The 17,669-nt window shown below is 45.2% G+C and overlaps 1 protein-coding gene across 7 annotated transcripts in view; it reads left to right on the top strand.

The window, feature by feature from the left end:
- The window catches only part of ANGPT1 (angiopoietin 1), a 274,758-nt gene that overhangs the window by 213,284 nt on the left and 43,805 nt on the right, over nucleotides 1-17,669 (top strand). For all 7 annotated transcript variants that reach the window (XM_053247661.1, XM_053247660.1, XM_053247662.1 and 4 more), the window contains one exon: nucleotides 14,031-14,197. In XM_053247661.1, the coding sequence (XP_053103636.1) occupies nucleotides 14,031-14,197 (167 nt within the window). The remainder of the gene's footprint in view (nucleotides 1-14,030; nucleotides 14,198-17,669) is intronic.

The raw sequence follows: 17,669 nt of genomic DNA, 5'->3' as shown, positions 1-17,669 counted from the left end.
TTTGGGGCAGATAGGGGGCATAACGTGGGATCTGGGCCAAAAAATTGGGGTGGGGTGGTAGTGCCTAATGGGTGGAGGCTACCACCCCAATTGCAGAGTGATTGGGCAGAGGGCTGATTTTTGGTGAATTGTTGAAGTTTATGCGTCTTTAAGGTTTTCCCCCATTAAGTATAATGGAGGGTGTTTCGCTTCATGTCGGGGGGGAAAGGGGTGGCCTAGAGCGGTGTGGGGTTGGTGGTAGTGCCGGGTAGGGGCAAGGAAGCTACCTGAATTTTTTCAAAGGATTTGGGCAGAGGGCTGATTTTTGGTTAATTGTTGAAGTTTACGCGTCTTTAAGTTTTTTCCTCATAAGTTATAATAGAATGGAGCTTTCAGCAGCCCCATAAGTGCACTTGGGGGGTGCTGGGGTGGCCCAGAGCCAGTGGTGGTGTAGTGCACATAGGGTGCCAACCACCCCCATGGGTTTCTAACCCATGGCGTACAGGGTTCTGTTGTTTCTGAGGTATTCTGAGTGTGGATTCTATGATAGCAAATGAGATTTTCAATGACACACCATGAATCCACTCTAATTTGCTATCATAGAATCTAAACCTTAAAGACATGAACTTCAACAATTAACCAACAATCAGCCCTCTGCCCAGATCCTTTGAAAAAATCCAGGTAGCTTCCTTGCCCCTACCCGGCACTACCACCAACTCCACACCGCTCTAGGCCACCCCTTTCCCCCCGACATGAAGCGATACCCCCCCATTCTACCTAATGGGGGGAAACCTTAAAAACACGTAAACTTCAGAAATTCACCAAAAATCAGCCCTCTGCCCAATCACTCTGCAATTGGGGTGGTAGCCTCCACCCATTAGGCACTACCACCCCACCCCACTCTTCTGGCCCAGATCCCACTTTCTGCCCCCGATCTGCCCCAAAGACACTAAAACTTCAAAAAATCACCAAAAATCAGCCCTTTGCCCAATCCCCCTGAAGTTTGGGTGGTAGCCTCCACCCATTGGGAACTACCACCCCACCCCACTCTTTTGGCCCCAGGACCCGTTTTTCTTACCCAAATCGATTCGGATTCGGATTCGGGTAAATCCAAATCCGAACTGAATCGGGGGTGATTCGGGTGAGCAAAATTCGGGCACAGAACAGAACAGGGGCATTTCAGTTCGGGTCCGAACCGAAACACCAAAAATACCCAATTGCACACCCCTAGTCATTATCATGTTATGTTGAGTGCAGGCACAGTATCTGTACCATGCATTTAAAGGACCTGTATCCAGTTCACATCTAAAATGAACACAGGTACAGTCATTCACATAAACACATGTACGGGTGTACATACATCTGTATACTTTTACAGCATGTCTGAATAAGGCTTTGGTCTACAAACATTTTGTAACTGGCAATACTTTGTCTCAGTATTAATTCCTATCATTGCATGAGCAGCTGAATGTATGAAGAAGCTCACTTGAAAAGTAATCTTAAGGGTTCTTCTCAGGATCATTAACCATGAAGGACAAGTGTCATATCCAACTTCAGGATCTGTGCACAGTCCTGAATTTCAGTTGTGTGCTTATAAAAACCCAGAGAGGAGACGGGGATGTGATTGTCTGTCAGACATCTGCTGGGTAGAATCAGCATGCCCTACCCCAATTCTATCCCTAGCATTTGAATGAAGGAGGAGGAAAAACCAGTCTACCCAACTAATGCCTGACAGATGATCATGTTCCTCACCTCTTACTTAGGTTTTCACAAGCACACAACCCAAAACTGGGAGTGCATACAGCTCCCAAAGCTGGGTTGGATGCTGGTCCTACCCATTCAATGGTGGTGAGAGCCAGCCCTTTATGAAATGAGGCACCGAAATTAAAGTTTGAATGGTGGAATGGTCTTTTAAAACATGCAAGGAATCTCTTCATTTTGTAGCTCTTAAGTGATGAACTCACATTCCGGTTCCTTGATGACTAGCACCTGAATCTGTGAATTGACACCCACCAATCTGTGAATTGACACCCACTGCTAACATGGCAAAGAGGCACCTTTTAACGTGTTGATTCTCTTTATTTAACAGGGGGAGAGTAACTGGCCCTATCAACCCCCAGCACAGTACCTCCAGTGACTGTTGCTGGTGTCTATCTTATGTTTCTTTTTAGATTGTGAGCCCTTTGGGGACAGGGATCCATCTTATTTATATATTATTTCTCTGTGTAAACCACCCTGAGACATTTTTGGAAGGGCGGTATAGAAATCGAATGAATGAATTAATGAATGAATGAATTGTCCCTGAGGTGGTAGAACTTCTCTGTCTTTGGTGGCGTATTTGCCTTTGGGAGACATTGTTGAATGTTGCAGTTCTCCAGGGGTGAATAAAACTGTGTAAAATGAAACTTATACTCAATGCCTCTCATCTCTCTTAATTCAACAAATACAACAAATGCAACAGATCCCTCTATTTGGGAGAAGAATCCCTGGAGACAGACAGAACCAGGAATCCATAATGTCAAGCAGCTTATTAAATCAGGAGACAGTTACTCTTGATTAACTATTCTTGTTCTTGATCAACTCTTCGCCTTTTTCAAATGAGGGTGTGGGCTGCATTTTTAAAAAAGCATTGTACAAAGTGTTTTCAGAGCTAGTCATGCATACTTGGCTGTATCCATTCTGCTCTCACTACCAATTATTTTAGTGGGAAACAACTTTCAGATGTATTTGTCAAAGAAAATACTGACTTTGCTTGAGGGGGCATGTTTTTGATTCCAACAAATATTAAATGTAGCAACTACCCATGTGATTAAGTATTGCTGTGCTTTGTTAGTTTAAACAAACTACTTTAGATTATTTCAGTATCTGATTTGTAGAATGCAGGATAGTTAAAGAATACCATTAAGAATAATCAAAAATAAAGATATTGGCTCACATGTTGTACAGTATTACATGGATATTTCTGATCAGCCTACACTGCTGCAGGCATCTAAAGAAGCATCAGGGGTCCTGTGTAAGAGCACAAGTCCTTAAAGCAGTCTGCTTGCAGTTCAGGAGCACTTCTTACATTAGAAACCAGCTGATGTTTCCTAGATGCCCACAGGAGTGCAGGTAATTTGGAAACATCTGCTCAGTGCTGTGCAACATGTGGTCCACTAGCACCATGCAATGAGTGCAGTTCACTGGGGGATTCCCTCAGGAGATGGGTGCTCTACGCACCCGTCTCTGTGTCAGCGTGAGCTGCAAGCAACTCGCACTGGCACAAGATCCCAGAGCTGAGGTTCAAGGCACCCTTAATCTTGGTTACAAGCCAGGCGGCAGTGCTGGGTTTAGCGCTGCAACACTGCTAGGGTCTGCGTAGATCCCGGTGGTTCTCACAAGCAGCCAAATCCCGGCTTGCCCCCAAGCAACCTGGGCTTGGCTGCTCATGAGAACAGTCTCTTAATGTATTTATTTCTTAGGGTCACTTTATATGCAACAAAATCCCTACAGAGACGAACTCTCTTTGGGATAATTAGCAACTTCCCTGGGATGTGTAGGTCATCATCTGTGTAGGTCATCATCATCATAACTACAGGTTTTTTGCTACATGTATACCAACTTGAAGCCACTTTGTGAGACAGTGGGTCTGAAAGATGTGTATACATGTTTTGTGTACTATGGAAAGACATGATAGAGGTTTATAAAATAATGCATGGTGTGGAGAGAGTGGAGAGAAAGAAATTTTTCTCCCTCTCTCATAACACTAGAACTGTTATGTGGGGAACTCTCACCCCACGCAGGATTTTTAAAATGTGGTTTTAAAACAGGCAGTTTCCCTCAAAAGTCACAACAATCTGTTAGCAGAACTGAACAGGAGCTATTGGCTAGGTGCTCAGGCTGTGCTTTTGGGCTAAAGTGGGAAAATTAACTCAAAGCTTCAAATGGTGATGCAGTTCTGTCACACTATCAATTTTAGCAAGTCTGGTGTATTGGAAAGAAGGAGGAGATGTAATTAAAGTTTCAAAGCTTTATTTAGGGCAGAAATTTTAGGTTGTGAGCCCTTTGGGGACAGGGTTCCATCTTATTTGTTTGTGTAAACCACTCTGAGCCATTTTTGGAAGGGCGGTATAGAAATCGAATGAATGAATGAATGAAATGGGGAAATACAGAAGGCAAAAGAGTTTGGTTAGAAAATTTTATAACTTTGGCTAGCGTTTCTGAGAGAATGAGAGAGAGACTCTAATTAGAGGCTTTTACTAGGAAGTGCCTGGAGCAGGGAGGGAGGCAGAGAAAGAGGTGAGAAAGCTTAGGGGTGGGTGGATGGAAATGTTAGTATTACCTATCCTTCCAGGTTGCGTTCGGTTCACAAAAGTTGGGCAAGGTGCCTCCTCATGAGTACAGAGCAGGGTACCATGGAGAAGAGAGGCGAGGGGCAGCAGCCATAGCTCACCTGTGTGTGAGAGTCCTTAGGATGTGAAGGTGCTGGAGATTCTGGACTCTGAAGCAGTGTGCCTTGTTCAGAGTAGTTATACTTGCAAACATTCTCTGGGGCAACTACTGATTCCATCAGGTGGCTATTCCATCCTGTGGAGCAGGGAGATCCTTGCAAATAGTGTCCAGTGTAGGGATGGATGTGTCATCGTAGGTGTGTCATCGTAGACAAAGACAAGGCAGACTTGTGTGTGTATGAGGAGATTGTTCATGTGTATGAGGAGAATGGACCTACATTTGGTTGCTAAATTAAAGTTTCAAAGCTTGATTTAGGCTAGAAATGGGGAAATACATTTTCTCATAAATTAGAAGGTACCTTAGAGATCTTCTAGTCCAACTCACTACTAAGTGCAGGAATCTGCTACAGAATCCCTTACTGATAGCTGCCCAGCCTCTGCCTGAAAGTGAAGGTGGTTCCATATCTTTGTCTGTGAGGCAGACTGTTCCACAGCTAATATTTGCCCTGATCCCAGAGTACTTCTTTTAGGACTACTGAGAAAGGAATTGGTTTGGTGGTCGTGATAGGAAGCTGCCTTCTACCAAGTCAGACCATAGGTCCATCTAACTCAGCAATGTCTGCGTAGACTGGCAGTGTCTTCTCCAAGGTTACAGGCAGGAGTCTTCTCAGCCCTATCTGGAGATCCCAGGGAGGGAACTTGGGACCATCTGCATGCAAGCAAGCAGATGCTCTTCCTGGAGCAGCCCCATCCCCATCCCTTTAGCAGAATAATCTTACAGTGCCCACATGTAGTCTGCCATTCAAATGCAAACCAGGACAAAGCCTGCTTAGCAAAGGGAACAATCCATGCTTCCTAACCTAAGACTAGTTCTCCTCCCATGGAGAAGCAGAGGCATATGGGGCCACAATGCAGTGTTCAGAAGCTAAGATGCAACCTCTTCTAGGAACCACTTACAGGAACCTACAAGCTGCCACACGCATTTCTGTTTAATCTATATGTATAAAAGTTTCAGTTTGTACATGGTAAGCCCCACCCACACAGTGCTTTACCAATCAGCAGTGATATTGGAGGATATTGGAGGCCCAATTGGGGGGATGGGACTACCAAGGCAAGAGGGCTTCTCCAGCGGCAAGGTTTCTGTGCTGTGTGAGCAGCCAGTAGCTGCTGCTGCTGCTACTGCTGCTGCTGCTACTACTTGGAGCTACTGAGGCCATTGGTGGAGGGAGGGAGGCAGGTGAGGGACAGGCCCGGGCCCAGGCCTGGGCCTGTCAGTGGCCTGAGAGGAATGAGGAGCCATGGCGGTGGCAGCAAGGAAGGGCATGGTCAAATGCTGCTGCTGCTCCTGCAGGGAGGAGAGAGGAGCAGGAGCGGGGCTTGGGTGGGGAAGTCTCTGGGGTTAGGGGGCTGCAGCTTGGCCAATCAGCGCCGGTGATGCTGAAGTTGTGACCAAGAGGAGTGAGGGGGTGGAAGCAAAGGAACAAGGAGGAAGAGGAGCAAGAGCGCAGCTCAGGTGAGAGTGAAGAGGTCTCTGGGGTGAGGAGGCTGTGGTAGGGGGTGAACAGAGCAATCAAGTATGTGTGCTGATGGGTGGCTTAAGGTGGGGTGAGAGAAGGCGGTGGGGGCAGAGAACTAACACAGAGACGCTCTGCACTGTCCCAGCTAGTTAATACATTTTCTGCTCCTGAGGAAAATATTCAGTAAGCTTTTGTTGCCTAAACAATGTCATACTTTAACTGTGGTACAGGGTCATACATAGCACTGTCACACAATTAACATTTGTGAGCATTACTGGATAACATATGTTTCAGCAATGGTGTTGACATGTGGTTATATATCCACTTGATTGCATTGCCTTCAGCATTTTGATTGGACATTATTAATGTGTTTTAAATCACACCCATGTGGTGGCCTTCCCCAGTCAGAAAGGACAAGGAGAGTTCAGAAGTACCAAAAAGAACAAGCTGCTTAAGAAAGCATCCTGTTTGGTGATGGTTTCACTGCTGCATTGCATATAAATCTGTGAAAACAGACGCATTTGCTTGCTGACTTGGAAATGCTAAAAATCCTTGTTACTAGACCAAGACCTAGATATTAGGCATCTTGGGTCTGCATCGTGGTGTACCCCAGACCTGACCACTCTGTGGCCTTCACCAGACACCTGTCACACTTTATTTGCTCCATGGGTGCTGTTCATGCTGCGGTTGAAGAGCAGAATGCAGCAAAACTTTGTTGCCCCTTTCCATACAGATGCAGCACCACATTGAGTTGTACGTAGTAACTGTGTTTTGCACATGCTTAGCAACTGCTGCTACTACACCCCACCCCAACATCTTCTGGGTTTGCAAAAATGCATGGGCAGAATAAAGCTGCCACCCTTGGGGCACTCCATCTGATTTCCTTGGTTGCCAATTTCTCTCTTTCCTTCAATCACTGCTGCCCTTTTTTGAAATGACTTGCAAGAAAAGCTGGTTCCAGTCCTGACTCCAGGTCCCCTGGAATCTGCGATGCTTTTCAACTCCTCCGTCCACCCCACCCCACCCCAATGCCGTCCTCTTATTTCAAAAGTAAAGGCAGGGACTGGACTCCGCAAATATGTAGAGCGCAGATCATGAGCCCTTTCTCATAATCATGTGAGAGGGCTAGCTGGCAGGCAGCAGGGAAGGCTCTGAAAACCTGCCTTCCCTGCAGACAATCTCCGGGGATGATCTGGGTACATGGATCGCACAGGCCAGGACATGTCATCCCCACCCCTGGAAATCCCACAATGCACCACACGAGTGCATGCTACATTGTGAGGATCCTGCCAGCAATGGCCAGGAGCCTGCTCCTCTGTCAGAGCTGGCCCGCGCTGACACACAAGCAGTTAGCCCGAGTTAAGGGCTAATGGCTTGCACCCTTAACCATGGCTAACTGGCAGGTTCCCACAGTGAGTTTGCCATCGAAGTGTCGCCGGGAGCCATGGCTGCTCATGAAAACAGCCTCCATGTTGTGTACTGCTGTATTTTCATTGAAAATGATGTGTATCACTGCACATGTACAGGTGAAACTCGGAAAATTAGAATATCGTGCAAAAGTCCATTAATTTCAGTAATGCAAATTAAAAGGTGAAACTGATATATGAGACAGACGCATTACATGCAAAGCGAGATAAGTCAAGCCTTAATTTGTTATAATTGTGATGATCATGGCGTACAGCTCATGAAAACCCCAAATCCATAATCCCAGAAAATTAGAATATTACATGGAACCAAGAAGACAAGGATTGAAGAAAAGAACAATATCGGACCTCTGAAAAGTATGCAGTATACTGTGCTTGATTGGCCAGCAAACTCACCTGACCTGACCCCATAGAGAATCTATGGGGCATTGCCAAGAGAAGGATGAGAGACATGAGACCAAACAATGCAGAATTGCTGAAGGCCGCTAATGAAGCATCCTGGTCTTCCATAATACCTCATCAGTGCCACAGGCTGATAGCATCCATGCCACGCCGCATTGAGGCAGTAATTGCTGCAAAAGGGGCCCAAACCAAGTACTGAATACATATGCATGCTTATACTTTTCAGAGGTCCGATATTGTTCTATTCTTCAATCCTTGTCTTCTTGGTTCCATGTAATATTCTAATTTTCTGGGATTGTGGATTTGGGGTTTTCATGAGCTGTATGCCATGATCATCACAATTATAACAAATTAAGGCTTGACTTATCTTGCTTTGCATGTAATGCGTCTGTCTCATATATCAGTTTCACCTTTTAATTTGCATTACTGAAATTAATGGACTTTTGCACGATATTCTAATTTTCCAAGTTTCACCTGTACAATGATGTGTACACTCTACAAAGATTGTATGCATCTCAGACATAATATGTGAACAGGGCTCCTGTGTCTCATTCTCCTTCATGAGAGAAGGGACACACCGCTGCTCCACTCACTCCTGCCTTGAAGTGGAGGCTGCCTAGGGTTTGGCTCAGTTGTGTCAGGGACAAGGGGGTTGGTGGTAGGCAGGGCTGGCCCTAGAATCAATAGCACTCTGTGTCTCTGGTGCTCCCAATGGTTATTTTATCAGTGTTGTGTGGCTTGAGCAAGCTCAGCTCAGTGCCTCCTTCAGGTGGGTGCCCTGGGTGACCGCCCAGCTCACCCAACCCTAAGTCTGGCCCTGGTGGCAGGAAACCTTGGCATGCATATGCAGGAGATAAGTGTGGAGGATGGATCATGCCTCATAACTTTGCATCTGAGTTAGACTTCTCCAAGAGACATTGTAAACATCGCAACAAGAAAGACAGATTTATCCATGAGAGATATTATTCATTTATTTATTTATTGTAAAATTTATATACCACCTTTCATTCAAACAATCCCAAGGCGGTTTACAGCAAAATTTAAAAACAAGATTGTAAAAAAGACACAATTAAAATATTAAGCTAAAAATATAAAACAAATCTGATTAAAAATTTAAAACACAAGCATAAAAGCAATACAGAGTACAAAGAGCAGCAGCAGAGATGATCATATAAAAGCCTGGGTAAAGATTTCATAGCAATGGGAAGGAAATGTGAAAACTATATTAAGTAAGGGAAAAAAATAATGAATGGGAAATAAATTAGAAAATATTGCCACACTCTGAGGCTATTCCCACGATCCCAGGAAAGCGGGCTAAGGGAGCTTAGCCCGCTTTCCAGGGAGCATGGGAACCACCGGGCGCGCGGGCAAGCCAGTGCTCCCAAGGCGGCTAGCCCGCCTAATTCCCGCTCTCCTTAAATGAGGTTAACAGAGCAAGCGCTCCATTAGCCTCATTTGGTTGCTAGTGTGTCACCGCGGCGCGTGGCGACACACGAGTAGACCCCCAACCAGGAGGCTGCAAGCGGCCTCCCAGGATTGGGGGTCTCTCCAGGATGCCCCACACGCTCACGTGGGGCATCCTGGAACTTCCGGGGGCCACACCCCACACCCAGTCGTGTGGGTGGCCGATCCGGCTGCCCAGGGCGGCCTTTTGGTCATCTGTGGGGACAGCAGGCTAAGCCCACTCTCCCCACAGACCCGGAAGAAGCTCTTCTCACTGATCATGAGAAGAGCTGCACTTACCTACTTACTTACTTACTTACTTAACTTTATTTATTTGTAATATTTATACCCTGCCACTCCAGTACACTCCCTGCTTGGGGCAGCTCACATTAATACAGCAGATAGAATGAAAAATAAAACTAATAAAGTTAAACAAGTTAAGTTAAAATACCAGGCTAAACCCACATTTAAAATTACTTTTTAAAAAAGTTTCAAATTAAAAGTTATTTTAAAAGCTAAGAACTGAGAACTATAAAAACTAAAGAACTTACCAGATATTACAAAGCCTCTTTAAAAAGATGTGTTTTAAATTGATTTTATATGTTAAAAGTTTGTTATATATTTTAAACTTTTATGTTTGGTACTAAGAAATTAGAGGTTGTACAGGTTGAAACAGTAAATAAAAATAATGTGCTGGCTATGGAATAGTTTACTAAGAAGCAAAACCTATCTACATAAATGTTCAAAGGCTGCTTCTTTTTCTCGACTAAAGCTTGAAGATCATTGTGATTATTCTTTATCGTCTCTGGGAAGACATGATAGCTGAATTTTTAAAAGCACACCGTGACTTATTAGCTGTTTTCTTCAGTGGGCTGTTTGACAGGAGGAGATGAACCCATAGGATATACTGACTGTGTCTGGTTTCAGTTTTGTTTTTTTCTATAAAAAGTCAATGCTTCCTCAGAACATTATCAGGCAAAATAAATAAAGTGAGAGAGATAATTGTTTAATGACGCTGAAGGAACATGATTCAAAAGAGGAGACCCTACATAATTTGCCAAAGCTAATAACACTCTTTTGCACCATGCATAGTATTTCCCACCCCCTTGTTAACATCAGCTCTGCAAAGCCTTTGTGTCACTTTCAAAAGTCACATTATTCTTAGTGTCGCATTTAAAACTCACAGAGACTTTGTTTGACCCTTTTTGGTATTTGGACTGCTAATTAAGAATGCCATTAAAGCAGAAGCCAAATGGGCTCTGGATGGTTCTTGCTAACTAGTTGAAACATAAAATGTCATATCCGCTTTGTCTCTAGCGCTTGGTATTATATATCATTCAGAGCAGAACTTCTGAGCAGAGCAGCCCGATTTAGCAATTGACTGTTGTTACTGGATACTGTCAGATTTCCATAGCCATATCTGTTTACGGCCGTACAAATGGAAGAATCACCGCTAATGCAACATCTTAAGCCTACCGAAAAGGACAGACCCAGTGGAAAGCTCCCACCCCTTTCTCTACTGCAAGTAGAGCCATGTGAGGCATTGCCGCGTCTATGCCCAGTGACCCAAAGGCCTCTCGGATGATTGTCACAGAGTTAGGAAGATGTAAAATCATAGACATTGTTTATGATCTTAGTCTGTATCCGAGTGAACCAACCTGCATTCATTTCTAAGGAGCAAACATGAATTTTTGCTGGCTGACTTTTGTTTTATCCCAGCCATTAGATCTGCAATACGTAGGACAAACCCAGACTTGTCCTGCTTTTTAAAAATTAAACCTAGGAATCACTCCTAAAGTACATAATGTCATTGCATCAGTTTTGCAGGCAAATTCCTTCAGTTTTCGTGTCATGATCCTGGACACTGGAATCCCCCAAGTAGGGGATGAGGCGGCAAGTCCAGGGGAAGATACAAAGTGGGAGGCATCAAGAACCCAAGTTCAGAGAGGTTCTGTGCCACTGGGACCCTCCATACTAGGTGAACCAGAGAAAGCCAAACCAGAGTCCTCACCAAGACCTGAGGAAACATCCCTGCTGTTGCCCTCACTCAGAGGAGTCCTCCAGGGACCTATCAGTCACAGTGGAAACCCTTCTGAGAAGCACTTCCAATATTGGGCAAGACCCCTTTAAGAACCAATAAGACTCATAGGGGCTTTTCTCACGACCAGCAAAAATCGGGTTAGGAGAGCCTAGCCCAATTTTTACTGGTCGTGTAAACCACCGGGCTTGCAGGCGAGCCCGGTGGTTTACAAGCAGGTAATTGCCCCTGCCTTTAGTCAAGGTTAGTGGAATGAGCGCTCCGCTACCCCCGTCTTGTTGATCGTGTGTTGCCGCACCATGGCTACTCACAAGTAGACCTGCAACGGGAGGCTAAAAAGCAGCCTCCCGGCTTGGGGGTCTCTCCAGCATGCCCTGCACACTAACACAGGGCATGCTGGAGCTTCCGGAGGCCATGCGGCCCCCGATCCTCCCAGCTCCCACCAGCTCCATAACAGAGCTGGCAGTCGTGTGGGCGGCTGCTTCAGCCGCCTGGAGCAGACTGCCTGCTTGTGTGCGGGGAGAGTGGGCTAAGCCCACTCCAAGCTCTTCTCACTGATCATGAGAAGAGCCTCATAAGCTTCTACCTGCTAACTGGGCATCTTCCCAGCTAAATAGGCAAAGAGTCATCTTTTTAACGCGGTGATTCTCTTTATTTAGCAGGGAGAGTAACTGGCCCTATCCACCCCCAGCACAGTGTCTATCTTAAGTTTCTTTTGGTTGAAAAGTGGTATATAAATATCTGTTGTTATTGTTATGCAGCTGGGGGTGGCGGGGGGCGCTGAGTCACACTGCCTAAGCAATGGGCTGTAAAAACCCAGCAGTCTGAAACACTCTCCTCTGCTGCAGCACCCAGCTCTTGACTGAACAACCCTGATTGGCTCTGGTCAAGGTCCTGACCTGTTGCTCTTGGAGCTGTAGAGAACGAGATATGAGAGAGAGAGAGAGAGAGAGAGAGAGAGAGAGAGAGAGAGAGAGAGAGAGAGAGAGAGAGAGAGAGAGAGTTGGGGTTTGGATTTTAAAAGGGGGGACTGAGATTGGATTTTTAAAAGGGGGACCGAGATAGTTCGAGGCCCAAGGTGTGGCCAAGGCTCATATTCACCTGATCTGGATGACGAAACTTCTAGGCTGCAGAATCCCGCTCCTCATCGTGACGGGAAGCAGGAGGAGCGTAAGGATTAGTATAGAGAGGGATGCCCACAAGAATGGGTTCTCTGTGGGTCCAGCTTCATATAGGTATGTGGCAAGCTGGATGGATTGGCACAAGCACCAGTCCAAATAGTATTTTCAAGCTCTTTTCAGGGTGCAGGAGGGCAGAAGCAGTGCCCAATGGAGTCCCACGTATAGCATGAAGCACGGAGATGGTTTGCTGGGATATCTGCTGGAGTCCCAAGTGTAACAGGAATCTGGAGCTGAAGCAACTGTAGCTCAGTACTGCAGTTGGTTCTTTCCCCCATAATACACAGTTCTGTTGCCTTTTAACCCAGGAGGTGGTGGCAGCTATTGTTCTTTGGGTATTCTGGGGTGGACATAGTCCCATTGATAATGTTGGAGCAGCTAGACAACTAGCTAACTCAGGGGTTCCCAACTGGTGGCACTCCAGATGTTACTGAGCTGTAACTCCCATCATCCTCAGCTACAATGTATTGTGCCTGAGAATGATGGGAGTTGTAATTCAGCAACATGTGGAGTAGTGCCTGCTGAGAACCCCTGATCTATCCTAGTTACCTTAGTGTGCCACTGGGATGCCAGGGTAAGGAAAGGGGTTAGTGCTCTCCATCAGACCTCAGGGACGTGATAATGCTGAGCAGCAGAGCTATGCCTTCTAATGAATCAGCACCAACACCAACTGTTATGGCTTCTCAGCTCCCGGATGAAGGACAGATCCAGCACATGGCAGACTAACATGGTGACAGCAGGAACATAGGAATGTAGGAAGCTGCCATATAATGGGGCAGACCATTGGTCCATCTAGTTCAGTATTGTCTGCATAGACTGGCAGCGGCTTCTCCAAGGTTGCAGACAGGAGTCTCTCTCTGCCCTATCTTGGAGATGCCAGGGAAGGGACTTGGAAACTTCTCCATGCAAGCATGCAGATGCTGCTGAATGAAGTAGGAGGAAAGGTCCTCTAGTTCAGTTGCTGCTTAGTACGCAAGCATGGACTGCAGCTCCAGTCTTGATTTTAATTGACAGATGGGCAAAAGGGAACATGCACAACTCCCAAATTAGGGTAGCAGGCTTCTCCTGCCCTATTTTGTATTCTGGTAATCATGTTGACTCACAATTGCATGTTTTGATGTTGCACATATATTTGGAATACGTGCATCTCTTGCTTCTTTCTTGAAAAATGTCTTCTTTTCCAAGGTACCCATAGCACAAACAACAGCTAAACTTGATTCTCTCTTCTTTGCTCCTTAGCATCTGTACCATTCATGGTGGTATTTTTTTAAACAAGATATATCCTACTTATTTGTGCATGTATACCAAATCTGAGCTGTCCTAAGGAGAAGGAAGGAAGGAAAGAAGGAAGGAAGGAAGGAAGGAAGGAAGGAAGGAAGGAAGGAAGGAAGGAAGGAAGGAAAGCCCCATGTCTTGGAATGGCAATAATAAAACTTTCCAATGAGAATCTGAGCTTGTATACAAAAATTGTATCTTGGTCATCAAGAACACTGAAGATGACAAGTTTTATGACAATCATGAAAATTTATTTTCCCTTTATATAAAATGCTAACATTTGTTTATTGCTGTAAAAAGATAAGCAAAGATAATTAATATGAGTTTCATCCATTTTCTTCTAGGGCTTCGGTAGTCCCTCTGGTGAATATTGGCTGGGGAATGAATTTATCTTTGCAATAACCAGTCAAAGGCACTATTCCCTAAGAATTGAACTAATGGACTGGGAAGGAAGTCGGGCTTATTCACAATATGATAGATTTTACATAGGAAATGAAAAGCAGAGTTACAGGTGAGTCCAGATGTTTTGCCACTGCATTTGTTCCCTTTGTATATGCAGCCTAATTGTACATTTACTCAGAGCAAATCTATGAAATGGGAAGGCAATTTTCAGTAGGTGGAATATGGGAGAAAATATGAAGCTGCCTTATAACAGTCAGCTTCATATTATAAAGCTGTGTATATTCTTGATTTAAACTCTTTGCTGCACTATACAGTAGACTAGAAAGCTCAAAAACCAGAGATGATACAGAGTTTCATCGTTCTTTGCCTCAGAATATTATTATTATTTATTTATTTACACAGACAGGTGATATTGACTGGTTTGTTTTATCCAGACATTGAGTCCTTCCCAAGGACCTGGGATGGCTGAATTTTATTGTCTATTATTATTATTATTATTATTATTATTTACATTTTATATCCCGCTCTTCCTCCAAGGAGCCCAGAGCGGTGTACTACATCCTTAAGTTTCTTCCCACAACAACCCTGTGAGGTAGGTTAGGCTGAGAGAGAAGTGACTGGCCCAGAGTCACCCAGCTAGTTTCATGGCTGAATGGGGATTTGAACTCAGGTCTCCCCACTCCTAGTCCAGCACTCTAACCACTATATCACGCTGGTTCTCATGGACCTTGGCAGCTGTTATTGCTTGTCTTAAAAATGAAGTGAGCAGTACAGTCCCCTGCCCCCCAAGTTCTTCTCTGGTGCATATTTAATTCAAGTTGGAGAAGGGTTCCTCTACCTACCGACCAACATAGTCAGCTACTGCTGTTGCTCTAATAATAATATGGAAGAACAGTAGTATCCTCTAGTAGTATTCTCTGTCCTTTTCCTCCTCTGTTACCTAGAACACTGTGATGACAGCAACTGAGGAACTAGGAGCCCTAGGAAATATCATTTCCCCAAGACACTAGGACATGGGTCACTACCATAACAGTGTTCCCAGTGCCAGGTGGAAGGAGAAGGGAGAGAGACATGGACCTCCTTTCCTGCCACCAGAGTAGCAGCAACACTGCCAATGAATGAGGCTTGGGGTGAAGAGCTGTGGCTTAAGAAATCACAGGAGACTTGGGGGAAGGATCAGACTTCCAATGACATCAGCTTGACAGGGTTCGATTTGGCTTTTAATTGGACTTGGAAGACACCAGGCTATAACTCAGCCAAGCCCAAGTTTGAACTGTGCCAAGGGCAATTCACCCCTGACTACCAAGATTAAGATAGCCATACCTGCTTTTTCTGCAGAGGAGTGATTTTGGCACAATTTAATGCACATTTTGCTAACACTGAGAAAATACTGTTAAAAAAAATCTATACAAGAAAATTCTGCTCACATCACATAAAACCTCAAAGATTAACATTTCCCAAGTTGGAAATATGAAACTGACACCATAAATAAAGGTTAAGCCATTATTTTTTCATTTAAAATGTAATGACCTAAGATATGGGAAAGTTAAGCTTTACAGTTCTTTCTCTAGCCAAGCTCAGTTTCTTATCTCTTGGAGCCAACACTGATGGAGGAATCTGATGGACTGGACCCATCCATCCATGTCTTCCTTGTTTTAGTTCATTGTCTAGTAAAATTGCAAAGTTTATGAAGTCAGGACAACTTCATCTTGATGCCTTGGATGCAGTGGCTGACATCCAACCTAAGCAAGTGTGCATGCTTCAAGGGACGGTGGGATCATGATGGGAGCCCTCACACAACTTCCCCATCCCCACTTCATGAGTGCTCTTGCACAAGAGCCATTAGAGTTCCAACCACTCCCTGTACTCTGGAATGGCCCTGCAAGAGCAGAAAAGTAGAGATGTTCACAAAGTGTTTTGTGCACATCGGGTGGGGGCGGGCGGGCAGAGAGTGAGCACTTTAAAAGAAGGAAGGCAGGTCTTACCTGCCCCTCCCTTGCTCCTCCACCGCTCCCCACCGCCTCCGAGTAGCATTATTTGTATTCAACAGCCAGGCTCTCTTTTTGCTCGGCTGCATCTTGCTGGGAACAGGAAGTTCCATCTTCCCAGCAGTCTTTGGGCAATGTCAGGAAGGAAATGGCATCTGAGCATGTGTGGAACACTGAGCACTCAAATGGTGTCTGCACATGCTCAGACTCCGTTTCCTTCCTGACACTGCCCAAAGGCTGCTGGGAACAGGAAACTTCCTGTTCCCAGCAAGATTTGGCCGGGCAGACAGAGAGCCCGGCTGCTGAATGCAAACAGCGCCACTCAGGAGTGGCAGGAGGCAGCACCGGAGCGAGGGAGGGGCAGGTAAGACTTGCCTTCCTCCTTTTAAAGCACCCACTCACACCCTGCCCAAATGATTCAGCTGGGGCAGCTCGAAGCATTTCAGCACTTCAAAATACAGGTGCCGAAATGTGCTGGAATGCTTCGAGCACATCCCTACAGAAAAGCGTTGCTGGCCCTCAGCAATACGTTCCCGATCTTAGACAGCCGTTTGCAGGCAGCACTTGAAACTGGAATTCAGGGCTGCTCAACTTCGGCCCCCCTGCAAGTGTTGGCCTGAACCTAGCATGATCTCTTTCTATTGGGCACTGTGGCAAGGCATTGAGGGAGTTGTAGTCCAAAACAGCTGGAGGGCCACAGTTGAGCAGCCCTGCTCTAATGGCTCTTGCACAACATGGCACCTCCAGCGGGGATGAGGGAGTTGCATGAGGGCTCCTGTCACACACCTGCAGACCTTGAAGTGCCCCCACTTAGTCAGGATGTCAACCACTAAGCCTTTTTCAGGTGAAGAAGGGCAAACGTGCCATAGCCCTCAACGCCAGCCAAGTTAGGAATGACTAATGCTGCAATCTTGTGGATGCTGATGGGAATAAGTCTTCTTCAATTTAGCATACATGCATGCATGGTCGTAAAGCAGACATGCATGGTTGTAAGTTCCATTGAAACCAGTGGACAGAGTTTTTTGTAAGCCTTATTGCCTTTCCTAGGATTTGGCCACGACTAACTTCGGCTAGATGGAAGCCTATATTTGAAGTCACTTTCTATTCATCTTAAGCATTGACTTAATAACGCCAAGCCTCTCAGCTCTCCTGCTTCTGTTTGTCTTTTTTATGGCGTTTCCCCCCCCCCCTTTTTCCTTTTTCTTTTTGGTGTTCTATGGTTTTTACAGTTTAACTGATTTTAATGTTTTAAATGTGATTTTTATGGAGTTTTGTATTTTAACTTTTGTAAACTGCCTTGGGAAGCCTTGGGAAGGTGGTATGAAAATTGAATAAAGAAAATGAATGAATGAATGAATGAATGTCAGCTAATAGCATGAATTATTATTATGTACCTATCTACCTATAGAGTAGCATCAAAGTACAGGGCAATTTCCAAAATAACACCAGCCAACTCAGGCAAGGCTCTGTAATGAGGCTCACACGATGTAAATGCTGCTGACATGAGGCATGTTAGCAGCATGCAAATCTATTCATTCTGAAAGGTTTAAGTATCAATCTTGGCCAACTGTCTGGCTGCATTTTTTTTTTAAG

The sequence above is a fragment of the Hemicordylus capensis genome, chromosome 4 (assembly GCF_027244095.1).
Source record: "Hemicordylus capensis ecotype Gifberg chromosome 4, rHemCap1.1.pri, whole genome shotgun sequence".
NCBI classification, from domain to species: Eukaryota; Metazoa; Chordata; class Lepidosauria; order Squamata; family Cordylidae; genus Hemicordylus; species Hemicordylus capensis.
Note: the sequence above shows the minus strand (reverse complement) of the source record. Positions and strands in the feature narration are given on the sequence as shown.